The sequence below is a fragment of the Pelophylax lessonae genome, assembly GCF_965119305.1.
Source record: "Pelophylax lessonae genome assembly, chromosome: 3".
In the NCBI taxonomy this organism is placed as follows: Eukaryota; Metazoa; Chordata; class Amphibia; order Anura; family Ranidae; genus Pelophylax; species Pelophylax lessonae.
The window spans coordinates 246,143,918-246,164,567 of NC_138770.1; the positions used below are offsets into that span (position 1 = coordinate 246,143,918).

General features: G+C 39.7%; 1 protein-coding gene across 1 annotated transcript in view; it reads right to left on the minus strand.

Annotated features, from left to right (window-relative positions):
• Positions 1-2,714: 2,714 nt before the first annotated feature.
• Positions 2,715-20,650, minus strand: part of LOC309549115 (uncharacterized protein) — a 74,324-nt gene continuing 56,388 nt past the window's right edge. The window contains exon 3 of the mRNA XM_082249153.1: positions 2,715-3,206. Within this exon, the coding sequence (XP_082105279.1) occupies positions 2,769-3,206 (438 nt within the window). The 3' untranslated portion in view covers positions 2,715-2,768. The remainder of the gene's footprint in view (positions 3,207-20,650) is intronic.

Below are 20,650 nucleotides of genomic sequence, written 5' to 3' on the forward strand. Positions count from 1 at the left end.
GCTTAATAAAGGGTGTGCATCGAAAAAACATCTCATTACAATCAGTACATGATATCAAAATCAAGAAAATTGTAAATAAAGTGGCCAAGTGCCTAGAAAAAACTCCTGTCTATAAATTAAGACAATTGAGAAACAGTATATAAGGTGCTTCAGTTTAAAGTGACTAGGTAATGATCACATATACTTCATTAAAGACACATAAAAGTAACCCAGTGCTAAAAAAATATATATATTTGTCTGAATACAATTAAAAAATCAGTCCAGTGCAGATCTCAAAGGAATCAAAATATAAAACCCACATGGGTAGCAAGCCTTATGTAGTTGGAGAGATATGGCTCCTATGGACCTCTATTGGTATCTCATGGTTCCTATTGGTATCCTTAGAATCCCCTTATAACGTGGCCAGTATGCATCCAGGAGTACTCCGGGTATATAGGAGGAAAGAAGGGCTTGTATAGTGTAGTACCGTTAAAATATATTGAATTTTATTGAAAATGTACTCGCATAAAATGATGAATCACAGGCAGTAAGATAATACACAAATCTGTACAGTAAGTATCGGAGGAACTCTTCTGGAACGCGATGCGTTCCATGCTACCGGAAGTGCGTTCCACGGCGACGGAAGCTTGCTACCCCTGTGGGGGTTAGGATTTCTGGTGAGTGCGGTCCTGGGAGTGAGGGGAGCACGAGTGATCCATCACAACGGCCACACTTGGAGAGTCACAAGAAATTCTATACATGCACTTTTTTGGATTTTCTAACATCAGAGTCACTTCCATATGTGATCTAATCTTTGGATCTGCACTGACTTCTTACAGCACGGAGTCACCTTCATATGTGATTTGGATATTTGAACTTTTCACTGAACTAATTGTATTAATACACTCTCATGTATATATAATATTTTGGTTATCACATTAGCACTAAGTCACTTTTATATTTTGATTCCTTTGGGATCTGCACTGAACCGATTTTTTAATTGTATTCAGACACATTCACCTATATATTTTTTTTAGCACTGGGTTACTTTTGTGTGGTCTATGTGATCATTACCTAGCCATTTTACCTCCCCCCTATTCCCAATTCTACAATATATTCTTCTGGACTATATATAGGAGGTAGGCTGCAGCCAGGATTTTATATTTTATTTTATATACATTTACCTATCCTAGCGTGGATTTTTTTCCTTTTTTCATAAAGATAACATTGATTTTGTTTCCAGTTCATCTCACAGAAAGTGAGAAACACACTGCATTTCAACAGGTATTTTTTTGTGCTTGTTAAAGCTAATCTTATCCTGAAAAATGAAAAACAGGCTGACATCTAAGGTCATTGCTTGTTTTTATTGAACCGGACAATGTCACCTAATGTCACCTGCCATTTGGCCCATGTGTATACATGGGTGTCCGCAGAATTTTATTTGGGGGGGGGGGCATCATTTAACGTCACCCATGCTCAGCCCCTTTTTGCCCCCATAGATCCCCCTTTAGAGGAGGCCAGGGTCCCCATAGATTCCTCTTTACCTTTTCACCTATATTGCCCATGCTACCAGGTTTTCCTGCACCACCAGGTACTCTAGACTCTCCCTGCAAAGAATATATATACTTAGCCAATATGACCCCCTTTAGAGCAGGCCAGGATCCCCATAGATCCCCTTTAGAGCAGACCAGGGTCCCCAGAGATCCCTTTAGAGTAGGCCAGGCCAGGGTCCCCAATAGATCCCCTTTAGAGCAGGGTCCCCATAGATCCCCCTTTAGAGCAGGCCAGGAAATTTCCAGGGGGGGGGGGCACTTCCCCCCTTGTGGACGCCCATGTGTGTATAATAAGCTGGCATCTAAGGTCATTGCTGTATGTGTAAAGCCCTGTGTACACATAGGCTGAATGCTGGGCGACATCAGCCGGTTCAATAATGACATTGTGCCCATGTGTATGCCAGCCAGTCTGACAGAAGCCGGCCAAACAGCTCAGCTTAAAGCACCGATCGGAGTGTTCTAGCTGGGGGGAGCCAGCCCCCTGTCAGAACACAACAGCTCAGTGGGGAGATCGCTCTACTAATGTCGGATCATTAGTATAGCGGCTCCGACTGGAGCTGACAATTTTTTTTTTTCATTCAACCCGCTGGGTTGAACAGAAAAAAAGTTCATAGTGTGTACTAACCTTAAACAGAGATTCAAATTCTATTGTCACTGCAGCTGAAAGGAGGAGCTGCAGCTTGTCTGACATGAGGGAACAATCAGATGCATATATACGGGAGGAGATTGCAGGAAAATGATGAGGTGATCCTGGCAACATCTCCATGTTCATTTACAGTCTCTGGAAAGCAAAGCTTTCTAGAAGGTGACAACACTCGAGGAATATTTGCAGAGCCTGCTTTGGAGTTGTCACCAGACTGCAGGAAGTTGATTAACTGCTGGCAGGATTAACAGGACAACATTGGAATAGAACAGAATGCACATAATTAAAAACACAGGCTGGGTTACATTACATTTGTATGTGGAAAGTTTCATGTACATTTTTTATTTTTGACTATAGATACACTTTAATGTGATTTGTGCATGAAAAACTGCTTAAGAAAATAGTGAACAATGTAATTGTGGAATACATAACATACTGCTCTTAAAGTTTACACAATTAGCTAAATAATTCACCTTTGCCAAATATGAAAACTGCCTTTATAATTAAGCAAGTAAAGGAGTTGCCTTTATAATTTAGTGTATGCAGTGGGTATTAGGTTGTTTTTAGTCTGCTCATTATATATTTCTCATGCTCTAGCACAGATTCATACCTCCCATGTTTAAAATGTTAAGAATATCCTTACAGCTGCCTTGTGGAGCCATGTCTGAAGCTGACTCATTCCATTTTGTTTTAACACAGGGATCAGCTCCCCATTCCTTCAGCGTTTTAACCACACCAGTATGACTTCTCTCTACAGCCAGGTGCAATGCAGTCTTTCCCAGCCAGTCTTTGGCGTGTAGGTTGGCTCCATGTTGAAGAAGATGCACACATACCACATTGTGACCATGGTAGGCTGCGTGGTGTAAAGGTGTTAGGTTCAACAAGTCAGCACTGTTCACTTCAGCTCTTTCTCTCAGCAGCAGTTTCACTGTGTCAGTGTGGCCTCGACCTGCAGCCCGATGTAATGGGGTGAGATGGTTTTCATCCAGCGTCTGCAAAGTGGCACCTTTTCTCATAAGAAACTCTGCTATCTGTAACAAGAGTGGCAAAAGCATTACAATCTGAAGTGATGATGATTTAGGAAACATGGTATTTGGTATTTGGTATTTTTTTAAAAAATAACCTGTCAGGGCTCATTAACACTGGTGTCACCCTTTTCAGAGGGTGATGCGGTGTATCCCTTTTCAGAGGGTGTTTGACAGCAGGTGGGGAGGTCTTATGTCACCTCCTTACCGCCTATTTTAACCCCTAAAAACCGGCACCAGATGCAGTCAGTGGGTGGCACTACTTGCCAAACGTGACGGGTGTGGGGGAGCGGGCAAGTCATGGCCAAAATGTCGTGGCCATGCAATATGTACATCCCTGTCTGCTGTCTTTACAACTTAAAAAGATGTAGTTGGCAGAGGTAAAAATGTATCTCAATGGAGTGTTTTTCCTGCGGCCCTAATAAAGTCAAAGCCCCCTCGTTATTGATCCTTTCTTTGTTTTGGGTGTCACCGCCACATTGGCAGGTTTATTTTATTTTACTATTACATAATTGCTTCTCCATTCTGAAGTTCCACAAAGTAGAAATAGAATTTAGTCAACCCTGGCTGAGTGTAACACTCCTGCACAAGACCTGCATGTAGACAGATGCATTCTCCACAAGTGAACACTTTTGTTGAGCACACTACCCTAGTGAAAAACTTCACTAGATGTGAGTAAATCTATTAGCATTACTACTCTTAATTTCTTTCCTTCACACTCATTATATTCACAATCACAATATTACACCAGAATGGCTTTCACTCTCTAATTTTTTCTCTGCAACACACTCATTTGCCTCACTTTGAGAGATAGACAGATCTAAGCTGATCAAAATACTATTTTAGATTTCCAGTCTATGCATAATAGTTGCCATTTTGTAGAGTAAAACAAATAGAAAATAATCTGCGTTCCGAACCCTACACCTGTATGCATACATCACTTTGCGCATGTAGCAGCGCATACTTGTGTATGGCTGCCTGCACCCATTCATGTCTATAGGCAGCTGTGCACAACACCGGGGGCTCCTGAGCACCACGGTACACAGTGTGTCTACACAGGCCTTATTTACCATACACTTACTTCGACTTCAACACTTAATAAAGCGCTCACTGCTTCAACATGTTTTTTTTTATTGTGTTTTTGACGCTTCTGCAATGCTTTTTTTAAGCTTTAATGAAGCTTGGCAAATGCCCTGTGTGTGTGGATATCAATTACCTACATTTTTTCCAAAACAAAGCGAAGCAAGCTTTCTCATAGACTTCTTTGGAGGCTTTGAAGATGCTTTGAAGTACCACTAAAGCGACATGGGGTATAATTTTTGAAGCAAAACAAACACAACATGTGAACAGGACTGTAAGCTAATCATTTTATTTAGTGATATGTGCTTTGATTGGCATTCAGATTGCTTTAAAAAAATGTGTCCAATGCCATGGTTTGAAGCTAGTGTGAACGAGCCCTAAGGAAGAATGCGGCCATGTGAGTGATCCCTTGTACATACTGAGATACAGGGAACGCATCATCTTTTCAGTGTTCTTTTATATAAATATATATAAAAGATACGTTTGATGTAACTGCTTGGTATTTTAAAAAAAATCTTGTTTGTCTGTATAGTTTAAAAATGTATGTAACCGGGCAGCCAGCAGGACTGGTAGATGCAGTTGTTGCTCCACATTCTTCCTCTACCTTGCTACTGTCTAGGCTGCTACAGAGCAGGCTGTGTGTTCCCCAGCCTGTTCTGGAAAATACAATGAACAGGAAACCCTGCAGCAGGAGGAGGAAAGCAGAAGAGTTTTCCAGGGCTTTGAGCAGTCGAGCTGGATCTTTGTTGTGTGGGAGCCAGAGCAGTAACATCTGCCTTTGGTGTGTTAGAACTGGAGTGCTATGAGCCTGTACAGGGACCTGGAGTACCAGGACTGAACCTGTGAGGACTAGGGCACTGAAACTGTGCTTTGGAGACTGAGTTGCAAGGACTTAGGTTCCATAGATCAGAGACAAACACATGTCCAGGACAAAGATCGCATGAGCAGTTGTGGCTGTACTTACTACACCACTGTTAGCAGTTCAGTACAACAGGAGACTGCCCATTTGCTTAAAAAATTCCAATGCAGATTTAAAGGGACGATATGAAAGTGCACCACCATACAAATTGGGCCCCACTCTTAGCCAGCTGACGTCTGCAAACCAGGAGACAAACATTATACAATTACCTCCCATTGGTACCCCTTTCAGGAGCTATACATACACCTACATTTAGGGGGATATACACAGGGTGTACTCTGGAACTTTTTTTCCTTACTGTTTATATTGTTCATTGTTTAAATGGTTTAGTGTTTATGCTGCCCTTTACCAGTGCTGCAGATACTAGGTTAGTTTGCTTAGTACCACAGTAATCTAACTAAACTGCCAGATTATAGCCTAGTGTTCTCATTAGCTAGTTTATTGCATTGAGTATTATCATTAACTTTTCATGGTGATAATATAGGTATCTTTTTTACTACTACATAGCCTGGTGTTTATTTTCTACATTTTGGCACAGTTGTGGGAAGTATACTGATAACATAGGTATTTGCAACATCTTGATAATTAATCAGGTGTATCAGAGGGGCCAAAGCAATTCTTAAGAGTCCTGGCAAAGAACAGAGAACTCATGATAACAAGTGGCTCTTCTGGGGGTAAGCACTAAATGTATGTTGAAGCAGTCACATTTGCTTTTTATGTGCTGATTTCTTAGTCAATTGCCTGAAACAAGTAAAAAGATCAGGAAATCTGATTTCACTTGCTGGTCACTAACTCAGAAACAAGAAAGAGGAGCAGAATAACAGCCAGACAACTAGTATTTTTAAAAAGAGGTCACTAATGGAAGCCCCATATATTTCACAGGTTTCCCTGGAAGCTGATTACAGAAAAATACAGAGCTCCTTTAGGACCTGTGGATCAGATGGCACGCTAATGCACATTTAGTGGGATTGTCCTAGAATTTGTAGATTCTGGACTCAAGTCTACCGATCAGTACAAACTGCATTGGCAAAGGACATATGTAAAACTCCTTACGAAGCTCTTCTCAGCCTGCACCAAAAATTAGTTTAACTACTAACATTCATTTTTACAGTACAAAGGATGGAAAGGCTTGGTGTTTTGGCACTTCTACCAACTAACAAGTCAAGCAGAAGACGACTTGGTATATGCTAAATGAGAAACTCACAGCTTTTCTTCGCAACACAGTGTCTAAATTCAAAAAGACCAGGACACCATGGGCTCTACATTACCTTCCTAAAGACTTTATTGATCCTTTATTGACTAAACTGTATAACACGAGTTATAAATCAGAGACCGACACCCTGCAATGTGGATCTTTGGGAGGCCTAGTTCCATAACCTTTCCTTTCCTCCTCCTATTTCTCTCTTCTGCAACCCCCCCCCAAAAAAAAAATAAATAAAAAAATTCAGTCATTCTTCTCTTTATTTCTTTCCTCCTTCTGTTTGATCAATTGGCAGACCTGGAATATGTAATAATCCAACAGCATATCCCTGTGCCTGGTCCAAACAACACAAGGGGGAACCTTCTTTTCTGACCCTTCCACTGCTATTGCCTACGTCCCATTTCATGTTAATATACGCATTGCCCTCTGAAGAGCATTTCACAACGGATATTTTTTCCAAGGGCGTTTGACAGATGGCAGGGAGGAATTATGTTGCCTTCTCACTGCCTGTTTTAACTACTAAAAACTCATTGAGCTGCAACCACATGCAATATGTTGTGAATGTGATAAGGGGATTATTTTTTTTTTTGCACCATGGCCATGGCATGTGTCCTCACCCTTCCACTGCTTTAACAGCTTAAAGGGGGGGTCAGTTTTAGAATTGTAAAATCTCAGCTTGACGACTGCCCTCTAACTGCAAGTGTAAAAACAGCCTAAAGGACTCTCATTACCATCAAACCTATTTGATACATTGCATTTACCATTATTACAGTGTATGAATAAACCCCACAGGAGCCTCCAATCACTGAAATTAAACTGAAACAAACTTTAATTTTTTACATCTTTATTTTAACAAGCAAGTAAATAATTTTCACAGTAATAGCTTGGTTTGCGAGTAACGTGGTGTACTAACGTTTTGCAAGACGAGCAACATTTAAAAAAAAAAATTGCGAGCGCTGTCTTGCAAGACGAGCAGTAGAAGGATCACAGTTTCACAGTTTTAATGTTAAAAAAAAAAAGTGGAATTACACTCACAATAGGTGCTTTTCCACTGCATGGTACGGCTTGGTTTGGCTCGGTTTGGCACTTTTCCACTGCATGGTACCCCATGGTACGTGTTAGAAAGGTTCGGTACGGTTTGGTACAGCGGCGTTTTTCCACTACATGGTACGGCTCGGTATGGCTCGCTTAAACAGTGCCACCTTGGTTGGGGTTCCAATCAGGCCGTAGCTATACCATATCCCCCAATCCTTTGCATGCAGCCTTGATTGTTTGTCACTACTAGCCACTGATTGGTCAGAGAATCATTGTAATCCCACCCACTTACTACTTTAGTGGAAAAGCAAACCGAGCCGAGTAGAGCCTATACAGTGCTGAAAGGTGCAGACTCGTACCACACAGTGGAAAAGCAGACTGAGCTGAGCTGGGCCAAGCAGTGCCGAGTGGAGCCAAGCCGGTACTTGCAGTGGAAAAGTGCCAAATGAAAATCCCGCATTAAGGAGTCTGGTGCTCATCCATGTAAAGCCGCTGGTGTATACAGTAAAACCACTGCTGTATACATTACTGTATGTGGCCAGAGGTCGGGGGTGCTGGTGGCTCCCAGCTCTTCCTGGAGAACTCAGAAATACTCAGACACTCCCAGCTGGATGTGGCAGGCATAACGCGCATTCGGAGCACCCGGAAGTGTCAACAGTTCCTGAGTGTCTCCGAGTGTCTCCAAGTTCTCCAGAAAGCGTTGGGAGACACCAGTGCCCCTGGACCTCTGGCCACATACAACAGCGGCTTTACTGCATAGACCAGCCACTTTTTACTGTATACACCAGCGGCTTTTTACTGTATACACCAGCGGCTTTACATGAATAAACACCAGACTCCTTAACGCGGGATATTGTTTTTAACATTGTGAGTGTAATTCAACTTTTTTTGTACGTTAAAACTGTGATCATTCTACTGCTCTTATTGCCCCCTGACCTCTGGCCACGTACTGTATACACCATACACTTCATACTGTACTGTATTTTGTATTGCCGTAATCATTTTTATATAAATAAATGGTTGTGGAATGAATCATCTGAGTTTCCATTATTCCTTATGGGGAAATTTGCTTTGATATAAGAGTGCTTTGGATTAAAAGCATGTTTCTGGAACAAATTATGCTTGCAATCCAATGTATTACTGTACTAATTATATGTCAATACCTTATATATTGAAATGTGCAAAGCCTCCTGTTTTTTTTTTTCTTCCTTATTTTTGACTGCTACTTTTAAAATTCCTTCAATAGGAACTATTTTAACAGGAATGCAGAGCTCCCTCTAGTGGCTAATTTACATATATCTCTACAAATACAAAACCAGGACAAACCAAGTTTGTAAAATTGTGAGCTCACATCAAAGTAACATTTAAAATTAACATCGTAAACAAAGTAAGTCCAACAATGGCAGCACTCATGTTTCTCTCATGACAAGTTTACTTCAAAGTAAAAAAATATATTTTTTTTCATTGAGTGCATATTTTGAAGTATAAACAAAATGTTTACTACAGACGCACTTAAAAAATTTGAACATAACTTCTATAAAAACAGATTAAAACCATGCGAATAAAGGGTGAATGTTGTAAGCACCCTTTGTAGGGATATACCTGTACATGTCATAGTCTTTTTGACTTTTGCCGGATAGCTTAGTCTGCATGTAAGGATGTAAAAAATTGTAGAAATAAAAATAACATACACTGAATTCCATGATTACAAGAATAGCATACATTTATCAGACTACATTTTTAAAATTTTGGAAGTGGGGGTTCTTTTGATAATGATACATAAATGGCAAACATTCCATTTTATAATGTATCTTTAAAAAAAGCGTTTTCCGGTAAGTAGAACGGTATTCTTATAAATGTCCCAGTTTAATATTAATATTTATTTTCCTGAATTTATATACAGGCAGTGTAGAGACAGGGGGAAATCTGGGGACCTCATTAGTTGCTTATTAGCTACAAATAGTAGTATTAGGTAAGTTGTTTAGAGTTTTGTGGTAAAATCATGTAAGTTTTTTTTTTTTTTTTTTTTTTTTTATACAAATTCTTCTCTGTATGCCATAACACTGCAATGCATGACAATGTAAATCACATTATTTTGTGTTTGACAACCGGTTTCCTCTTCCTTAAAAAAAAAAAAGTGCATCAAACACGCATAAAAAATATGCAAAAAAGCTGCTACAAAAATGCACCAAAAAATGCACAATTATGCAGCAGCACTAGAGTAAACCTAGGCTTAAAATGGAATTCCATGTTTAATTTGGCTTTAAATATTTTAGTTGGGCCAAGCTGCACCAAATGAGCTATTTCCATTTTGTAACTAAATGGCCATTGTGAGTGCTGTAATATATTGTAGTAGCATTAGCTACATACAGTATGCAGTGCTGTCTTCTGGCAGCTGTATGGGTGACCTTCCATCTGCTGCCAGAATAAAATAGACTTCCCTACCATTTAGGAGAAGCAAAGTATTTTTATCAATGAATACAAGGCTTCGGTGAAAGTCTTGTGGAAATCATGACACCATCTGCCTGTCTCTCAACCTCGGCCAATCAAAGGAAGTCTTGTATTGATTGATAAAAATACAAGGCTTCTCCTGAATGGCAGAGAAGTACCTACTTGAAAATGAACTAAAAAAAGTAAAGATTTACTATGTTTTAGAGAACTTTCAGAAATTTTAACTGTGCCCAAGCAGTACCCCTACAAATGTTCCATTTGCCTCCCATTTCTCCTGAAGAATAGCAGTTGACTGATATGTGACTGTGCTAGGGCCTCTTGTTCTGTAGCCTGAATAGCTGGTTATCTGCAGCCTAAGGGCATCTAAGCAGGGGAGGACTGGGCCAGGGGGAAGGGGGACAATTGCCCCTTGGGCCACTCTGATGCCCCTTAAAAAGGCTGCACCACTTCTGCCACAGACATGCCTAAAAGATTCCTTGTGAAGAGAAGTAAAAAGTCCCCACCGCTGACCTACTGAGTGCAGGATAAAGACAAGGACAGAGAGCAGCCCTGCCCCCCCAGCATGGATGGTGTAAACTGTGTCTGAGCAGAGGCCGGTTCCATGCCCCACTGGAGACTCTCCTCCTTCAGCCAGCCCCAACCTAACTGTCTCAGCTCCCCCCCAACCGCCCCCTGCTGGCCATTCAACCGGTGAGTAGAGAGTACCTGGAGCAGAGCTTCAGCCTGGAATGGGGGACAGCAGAAGGCCGGGAAGAGATTGAGTGGGAGGGGGGCTGAGTTGTTTCACCATGGGCCTCTGGTTTGTACTTTCCCCCTGGGCTGAAAGTTGCCAGTCAGCCCCTGCATCTAAGGCACTACTGCCTCTGACCGACAGTCTCACCAGATATAGAGTGAGATCTACAAATGTCAATACTGTGTTGCTCACTGTTATGGAGAGAAAGCTGCATCTTAGAACCTGCAGTGCAAGGTTCTCCCTGCTTCTGGTTCATTCATTAAAACAGGCTATAAACAAAAAACAATTGTTTTTTTCACCACCACTTTTCCTTTATACTGGTCTTTCAAAATGCAGTTATTTAGAGGTTAGTTAAAATATTTAGTGATTTAGTGTAAATACTTTTAATAGTTAAAAAATACTTTTTTTTTATATTGGTTGATAAATCAGACTAAAACAATTGAAGAAAGAGGGACAAAGGGATTTGGTTCTAAAATTAAGACAATCCCTTTGAATGGGGGACAGTTAGAACTATGGTCACTATGCATTGGCACAGTGTGAAACAAGGCAAGGTAATCCAGTAATGGGGAAATTATGAGCTGCAGGGGGATACAAAGGTAATATTGGAGACTAGTCCTTTGCCTACTTCTTGTCAATTTTTAGCACAAGTGTTTTTTTTTTTTTTTTACAGTACAGGGGGTTTTTAAAAGTGTTTTTCTTCGCTGACATGTATCCCATAGTTTAGTAAAACATAAGATTTGCTTATTGTACTGTAATTTGTAAAATATCAACAGGCCTCATTTACATGTTTATGTCTTGTTCTATTATTGGCTTTCATAAACCAACTTTTTCCTCGTTTTCATGTTTACATAAACCTATTTCCTTCTCCATCTCATCAACTATATGAAAGTAGTTATTGGCAGAAAATAATAATATATTATTATTGTAAATGATATATGATTACTTGTTAACATGCAGGCGTAAACAGCCATTCCACAAACATATTGCCTGAACTTTCTGCTTTGCCATTAGAATAATTCTATTTTAGATTGTTCTCTTTGCATAAGAACTACATTCATGTTTATGGTAGTATGCTGCCACCTGGTGGACCTTATTTAGTTACCTAGATATCTCTGCAATGAATTTATAATTTATTTTGGCAGGCGCTATTTGACCGAGGACAATGCAATATAACTTAGTGAAGGGACACTGAGTGTACCTGCAAAAAAATAACATATTGTGCCCTTTTCATCTGCAGATACATTACCAAATGTTCTCAATCTGTCAACTGACACTGGGAAGTTTCTGATGTTCAAGTCTATAAATAGGACAATTTAAAGCTACTTTGGCACACTGTTGGTTTAACCATATACATTGCTAAACATAAACTGGAAGAACAACTAAAAATTGAGAAGCCAATGCATAAAGGTATAGCTTTTAGATCGTAAGCTCTAACGAGCTAAATATGTCTATTCGATTTAGTTAATTTTCTACTTTTAGGAGTAGAGCACCAACAGGTTTTTTGTGCTGCGGAATTTGGATCTATATACTTTTTTAAAAAACATTTTTGTAATTTTTAATAAAAAATTCTTAGGAGGTATTCTTTGGGAAATCTTCTCTCTTCCCCTCTTTTTTGCTAGGTAATGAGTGTTTGGTTTTAAGTATAGCATTCATAGTGTTTTTTTTTTTTCTAATAGCCTAGACACCTATAAAGTTCAATAGTTTTATTGAAAGTAGGCATGAGGGCCTGGTGATTCTATTGGCTCAGATGTCATGTGTGCTTGGTGTTTCTCTGCTATATATATCTCTGCTCTCTATATATATATATATATATATATATATATATATATATATATATATATATATATATATAAAAACAAAGAAGTGAGAAAGCTGCGCTAAACAAGAGGGAGGGGCTAGGAGCACAGAAGAGGGACCCGAGAAGAGATGGATCCGGGCCACTCTGTGCAAAACCGACTGCATAGAGCAGGTACGTATAACATGTTTGTTATTAAAAAAAAGAAAAATTAGACTTAACAATCACACACAGTATATATATATATATATATATATATATATATATATATATATATATATATATATATATATATAATAAACAAAGTATTATACTGTGTATATATGTATGTATATATATATATATATATATATATATATATATATATATATATATATATATATATATATATATTATACAAAGTATATATATATATATATATATATATATATATATATATATATATTATTTTTACATTTTTTTTACTTATTTTTCATTGGAGATTTTTTTTAATATTTAGGCCATTGCCCCTGGTGGTCATTCCATGAGCCGGCCATTAGATATCAATGTGGTCCTTTTGTGTGCTCATTGGCTGTCCTTGTGAATATCCTGGGGCCCATGAATTCAAAGAGATGGCATTTATTTTAAAAATTTCTGACTCATGTTTTATGGTAAAATATTGAAGATGTAAGTGTATCATATATGTCCTGATATGAGGGCATATGTATAAAGAATCTTGATATAGTTTTTCATGCTATGTTATATAATTCCTCCTTAGTTAAAAAAAAATTCCCTCCAACTGAAGAAGATTTGTATGGAATTGCAAAGCGTTGGGTCCCCTGGCGAGGGGCACTTGATTAAGAAATTCTATTGGTTGATATTGTATATGGTTTACCCTGCCAGTGGTTATATAAGTATTGTGATAATTCAGTATCACCTTTATTGGAAGGACGTATCCTGATATCAGAAAAGTTTTTTTTTTTTTAATGTAAAGATTTTTCTTTTTTAATCATTGTTTGTATAAATATAAGATATACCGTTTTATAAAATTCACAGATATCACAAAGTGTAGCACAACTCATAAAAATACATAAATCATTGATGCACGAATCTCTCAGTATAAAAGTCCAATGTCCAATCACTGCAGTGACACACGTGATATCTTTTTGCTCTTCTATCCACAGCGAAAAACGTAATCCACTACGTGAGATATTAACCTCCCTGGCGGTTTTTGTCAGTATTTTTGAATGTCAAAGCGGTACATTGTTTTGCATGGAAATCTGTTATTTTATATTGTAGGCCAGAAATTCATAGGAATAAAACAGTAAAAGTGAATAAAAAATATTAATTAATAATTTAAATTAATAAATTATTAATAAAAAATTATTAATAAAAATAAAAGGAATAAAACAGTAAAAGTGCAGGTAGGGCACTGAACAAAGCACTAGGGACAAAACTGAGGTGAAATGGTTTGATACAGTAATGTAATCCTAACAGATTACAATGTATCATATCATGTTTTGTGTACTTTGTTGAATTGCCCACCCGGTTCCGCCTCCTGCATTGTGGCGCTCGCAGGGAAGGGAACCCGAAAGACTGATGCCAGTGTTCTATCAGAATACCGCTACCTATCAGGTTCTGCAACCGGAAGTGACGTTCGAACGAGAAAAACTTACTTCATAGTTACATAGTTACATAGTTACATAGTAGGTGAGGTTGAATAAAGACAATAGTCCATCCAGTTCAACCTGTGTAGGTGTGCGTGGCTGTACTCATCTCACATACCCCTGAATGTTCTGATCCTTGAGATGTAAGTCTAAAAGTCTTTTGAAAGCCACCATACTACCCGCAGAAACCACCTCTTGTGGTAGAGAATTCCACAATCTTGTAGCCCTAACAGTAAAGAACCCCCCACGTTGCCTGTGGTTAAAACACTTCTCCTCTAATCGCATTGTATGCCCTCGAGTCCTCATGCAATCCCTTCGAATGAACAGCTTTTTTTCTAAGCTGGGATCCCCATTAAGATATTTATAAATTGCTATCATGTCCCCCCTCAGACGTCTCTTCTCCAGGGAGAATAAATCGAGCGATTGTAGACGCTCTTCATAGTCAAGGTCCTCCAATCCCCTAATTAGTTTAGTTGCCCTTCTCTGGACTCTCTCCAGCTCCAACACATCCCTCCTGAGGACTGGCGACCAGAACTGGACAGAATACTCCAGATGCGGTCGGACCAGAGTTTTATAAAGTGGAAGGATTATAGTCTTATCTCTGGAATACATCCCTTTCTTTATGCATGCTAATATTCTGCTGGCTTTGGCAGCTGCCGCTTGACATTGCATGCTGTTGCCTAATCTATCATCAACCAAGACTCCCAGATCCTTCTCCATTTTTGATTCCCCCAAGGGTTCCCCTCCTAACGTGTATTGTGTTTTTATGTTTTTAGTCCCCAAGTGCAAAACCTTACACTTCTCCACGTTAAACCTCATTTGCCATGTCGTTGCCCACTCTGTAATTTTGTCCAGGTCATTCTGTAGGATATCTGCTTCATGCTGTGCAGTTATTGCCCTGGCCAATTTTGTGTCATCTGCAAAAACTGATAACGCACTACTGATCCCGTCCTCAATGCTGTTTATGAATAAATTGAACAAGGTTGGTCCCAGGACTGAGCCCTGGGGCACCCCGCTTACAACCTCAGACCAGTCTGAGTATGCGCTGTTTATTACCACCCTTTGGACACGCCCTTTAAGCCAATTCCGTATCCAAGAGCAAACTCTGCTGTCGATACCTGCAGACCTTATTTTATAAATTAAGCGCTTGTGGGGAACTGTATCAAACGCCTTAGCGAAATCCAAGTACACCACATCCACTGGTCTCCCCCTATCTAGCTCACAGCTTACCTCCTCGTAGAATGCTAAGAGATTGGTTTGACAAGAATGCCCATTTGTAAACCCGTGCTGATTACTGCTGATGATGTTGTTGTCTTTAGCAAACTCTACGATATAGTCCCTTATCATCCCCTCCAGAAGTTTACATACTATTGATGTCAAACTGACAGGCCTATAATTTCCCGGGATATGCCTCTGGCCCTTTTTGAATATCGGAATCACGTTCGCTTTCTTCCAATCCCCTGGTACATCTCCTGTCCTAATACTGTCAGCAAAGATCAGGAACAGTGGTCTGGATATAACCTTACTGAGTTCCTTGAGTACTCTCGGATGTACGCCATCCGGGCCTGGTGATTTGTTTGTGTTAAGTTTATCCAGCCTTTCCCTGATTTCACCCTCTGTTAGCCATAGTGGCAAATCCTGTGTATTACTACTAACCATACATTCATGGTCAGTGTACCCCTCCTTTTCCTGTGTAAAGACTGATGAGAAAAAAGCATTCAGCACGGTTGCTTTTTCAGTGTCCTCTGTAACCATCCCCCCATCATCGCTAATTATGTGTGCAATATGCTCTGCCCTAGTTTTTTTGCTGTTGATATATTTAAAGAATTTCTTTGGGTTTTTTTTACTATCCTCCGCTATTTGTCTCTCCAAGTTGATTTTAGCCATTTTGATTTCGTGTTTACTTTTCTTATTTGCCTCCTTGTATTGCTCGAAAGCCAATACAGTGCCCTCTGATTTATATTTCTTGAAGGCCAATTTTTTTCCCCTAATAAGTTTTTTAACGCTACGGTTTAGCCAGCCAGGTTTGGCTTTGTCTCTTCTAAATTTATTTCCCATAGGAATGCACTGCAAGATGCCTTTGCTTAATATGTTCCTAAAGCATTCCCATTTTTCCTCTGTGGTCAGGGATCCCAGGGTTTGGTCCCAGTTTACCCTTTCCATCAATGAGTACAATTTTGGAAAGTTTGCCCTTCTGAAGTTTAGGGTTCTTATGTTCCCCACTTGCCTTGTTATATTGTTATTTATACTAAATGTGATCATCCTGTGATCACTAGAGCCCAGGTTGTCCTGAACTACTACCTCCGAGATTATGTCTGGGTCATTAGTGATCAATAGATCCAGGACTGCATTTTCTCTAGTCGGAGAATCCACCAACTGTGACATGTAATTATCCAGTAAGGTTTCTGTGAATCGGCGGGCCTTCTGTGAGTGTGCAGTCCCCTCTCCCCAGTCAATGTCGGGGTAATTGAAGTCCCTCAATATGATGACTGATCCCAATTTTGCCACTTTACTCATTAGTGCTAAGGATTCCAGCTCTACCTCCTCCCCTTGGTTAGGTGGCCTATAGCAAACCCCCACAATTACTTTCCCCTTTTCTCCTTCCCTATGGAGTTCAACCCACACAGATTCTAACTCCATACTCATCCCTTCCGTAATGTCACTCCTTTCTATCACCTTTATATTGTTCTTGACATAGAGACATACCCCTCCCCCTCTTTTTCCTACCCTGTCCTTCCGGTACACCGAATACCCTTGGATATTGGCCAGCCAGTCATGTGAGGGGTCGAACCAAGTCTCTGTTATTCCCACAAGGTCTATGTCCTCCTCATGTACTAACATTTCCAACTCATCCATTTTATTAGCTAGGCTCCTGGCATTAGCATATACCCCTCTTAGTTTTACGGAAGTTGAGCGCAATTGGTGGTTATGTTTATTCCTGTTTGGTCTGAGGTTTTCCCGCACAGACCTACCGATTGGCGTTGTGGGCGCATGCGTCATCTGTTCCAACATGGCTGCTATGCATTCCAATAACTTTCCTAATGAGACAGAACCCGAAGTAGCTGCGGACATCTTCTTACACCCACGCAAGTCTTCCATTTTAGATTTATTTTACCAGTAACCTGACCTTATAGACTGAATAACCACATTACATTTCTATTATTATTGTAATATAGTAAATATAGCAAGTAACCTGCAGGTAGAAGGTGGCGACGTCCATCTTGGTACACCCCGAACTGCTCAGCGACAAACTGATTATATAGTAAAATAGACTATTTCACTTGGTCACGGTGAAATAGTCTATTTCAGTAAATAAGGTGAGTTTACGGCTAAAATCAGTCTGAAATTCAAGAGTTGCTTGGGTGTAAGAACATGTCTGCTGCTGCTTTATGTTCTGTCACATTAGGAAAGCTATGCGAACATATGGCGCAGGCGCAGTAAGTTTTCTCGTCCGAACGTCACTTCCGGTTGCAGAATCTGATAGGTAGCGGTATTCTGATATAACACCAGCATCGGCTGGATGAAATCAGGGGATCGTAGGGACAAGGTAAGTTTCACTACAAGGTAATCCCATGTGTGGCTCAGGTTACCGCTTTTGGTACTGAAAATTAACCCCGGGATTACACTCGGGATTACCGCCAGGGAGGTTTAATGCTCACCTCTCTATTTGATCTCAAATGAAAACTCGAGGTGAAATAGTGCATTGTATTGCCTCCTTTCCTTGGACTGCTACAGGAAACTGTGCTCTTCCTCTGGATTCCCCCACTCTTAAGACCTCCGAACCAGCTCAAGTAAATATCGTTATGCATAAAAGACATAAAGGTCTCTGTATAACTTTGATTATCCACACAATGAGTTGAAAAAACACTTAAACATAAAAAAGCACTATATGTGCTAAAACAGCATTTTGCAATCTCTAATAGCAATGACAGCATGTACAGATCCCACCATCCAGCTATTTTAGATGGCAGCAGAAGTGACATCATCAACAAGGCTTCAACCCCCCCATATGCGTTACGTCCAGGACTGGACTTCATCAGCCCTTCCTTCTGTGTGGTAAAAATAGATAAATAGATTGTAATTTCTACTTTCACTGCTGGAGGATTCTGCTACCAGGACTGAATTTTGCACTTTTTTTTGTGGCTATATGAAAAATGATGCTAAATAAACACATTTTTAAATTACTTTTGCAACTTTTTTCTTTGAATGCTGTGTCAATTCACCATTTGCAGCCAATTTGTAATTCGTCATGATTAGGTGCATTTTTTTTCACAAACTGCACCCATATTGCAACAGACTATTGGGAACAAAAATAAAACACAGAACTTCTGCACAACCAAAATGTTTTCCTGAGCGCTTCTTTATAAATGTACATAGTGCACCTTTCTGCTGTTGATGTTCCAATGTTGCTCCTCTCCTTTCCATCACCTTCCCCTTTTGCAAGTGAGAACATCGTTCTCGTTACCCTTCCCCCAACCCTCTATTAAAGCGGAGTTCCGGCCACAAAATCGACATAGTCGATTTTGTGCCATCCGCTTGCTATAGCTCACCTAAAAAAGAAATGGGTAGTTACAATTTTTTTTTTTTTTTACTTACCTAATAATTCAATATCAAATATGGATTATGAAGATGATATCAAGGAGAGCAGTCCACAGGTGCAAATTATGGTGAAGCATGCACAAGATATAAACATTCAGTGCTCTTCAATGTGCTGGTAATCCTCCACCCAGTCTCATTAGCCTCTTACCTCACACTTAGCCCCTGTGTCACCAGACGGGCTAGTAAGACATCAACTTTCTCCAAGGATATCACCAATATAGATCAGTATTCCTCTTCATCAGAAAATAAGGCTCACAGGTAATAGATCACAGGTCCATAAAGCGGGTCACAGGTCCATAGGAAAACAAAGGTCCGGACATAGTGCATTACCGCAATAAATTACTTTATTGAACATAGCATAAAATCATAAAAAATTACCTTGTAAAGCACTATACAAGTGCATGTGATGAGCAGATTGTATTACACACAGCGGTCTTGACCGCAATGGATGGCGGGTGACGTCACCGGCCCCTCCCCCTTCGCATGCGTTACGTCCTACTGTGCGGGACTTTATTTAAACATATTGCATTTGTTTTATTTTAGAGAAAAATCGGAGTTCAGTGTCACACTAATTTCTTCATCCTGAATCTTTTACTGTATGATTAAGTAAAAAAATGCACTTCTGGAAGAATGGTCAAACATTTCCATAGATACACTCCTAAACCTTGTGGACAGCCTTCCCAGAAAAGTTGAAGCTGTTATAGCTGCAAAGGGTGGGCCAACTCAATATTGAACCCTACTGACTAAGAGTGGGATTTCATTAACCACTTGCAGACCGCTCACGTTGCTGCTACTGCAGCAGAGTGGCTCGGATGGGTCCAGCGACGTAGACCTACGTCGCTGGATTCCTCCAGCGACGAGTCGGGCCAGGGGAGGAGAGGCAGTGATCACCACCGCTCTTCCCCGATCGTCGAGGAAAGAGTGAGAAAATCCGCCCACTTGTGTAAACAAAGCGGGCGGATCTCCTCTGTCACAGGCAGGGACAGATCACAAGATTCAGCATAGCTGAACTTGCGATCTGTGTCTGTGTCACACAATCCCCTCCCCCCACACATGTCAGTAAGCATGAGGCACACATTTAACCCCTTGATCACCAACAGTGTTAACCCCTTCCCTGCCAGTGTCATTATTACAGTAACAGTGCATATTTATAGCACTGATTACTGTAGTAATGTCACTGGTCCCCCCAAAAGTGTCAAAAATGTCAGTTAGGGGTCCGATCTGTCCGCCGCAATGTCGCGGTCCCGCAAAAAAAATCACAGATCGCCGCCATTACTAGTAAAAAAAAAATTAACAATAAAAATGATAAATCTTTCCCGTAGTTAGTAAACGCAATAACTTTTGCGCAAATCAATCAAAATACGCTTATTGTGATTTTTTTTACAAAAAATATGTAGCAGAAAACAGATTGGCAGAAAATGTTAAAAAAATTTGATTTATAATATTTTTTGGGGGAATGTTATATATCAGAATGTGAAAAATATTGTTTTTTTTTTTTCAAAATTGTCGCTCTTTTTTTAAAAAATTAAGAATCGCACAGGTGATCAAATACCACCAAAAGAAAGCTCTATTTGTGGGGGAAAAAAAGGACTTAAACTTAATTTGGGTACAGTGTTGCATGATCGTGCAATTGTCCGTTAAAATAAAGCAGTGCCGAATCGCAAAATATAGTCTGGTCAGGAATGGGGTAAAATCTTCCGGTTTTAAAGTGGTTAAAAATACGCTCATTGAGAATTTTTTTGTCAAAGACTTGTAGCTAAATACATTTTGGCCTAAATATATGACAAAAATTGAATATATTGGATATTTTTTAAATGTCAAAGTAGAAAATGTAAATTTTTTCGCACAATTTTCGCTCTTTTTTTATTAATATCGCAAAAAAAGGAAAATCACAGAGATGATCAAATACCACCAAAAGAAAGCTCTGTTTGTGGGGAAAAAAGGACGTAAATTTTGTTTGGGTACGGCGTTGCATGACTGCGCAATTGTCA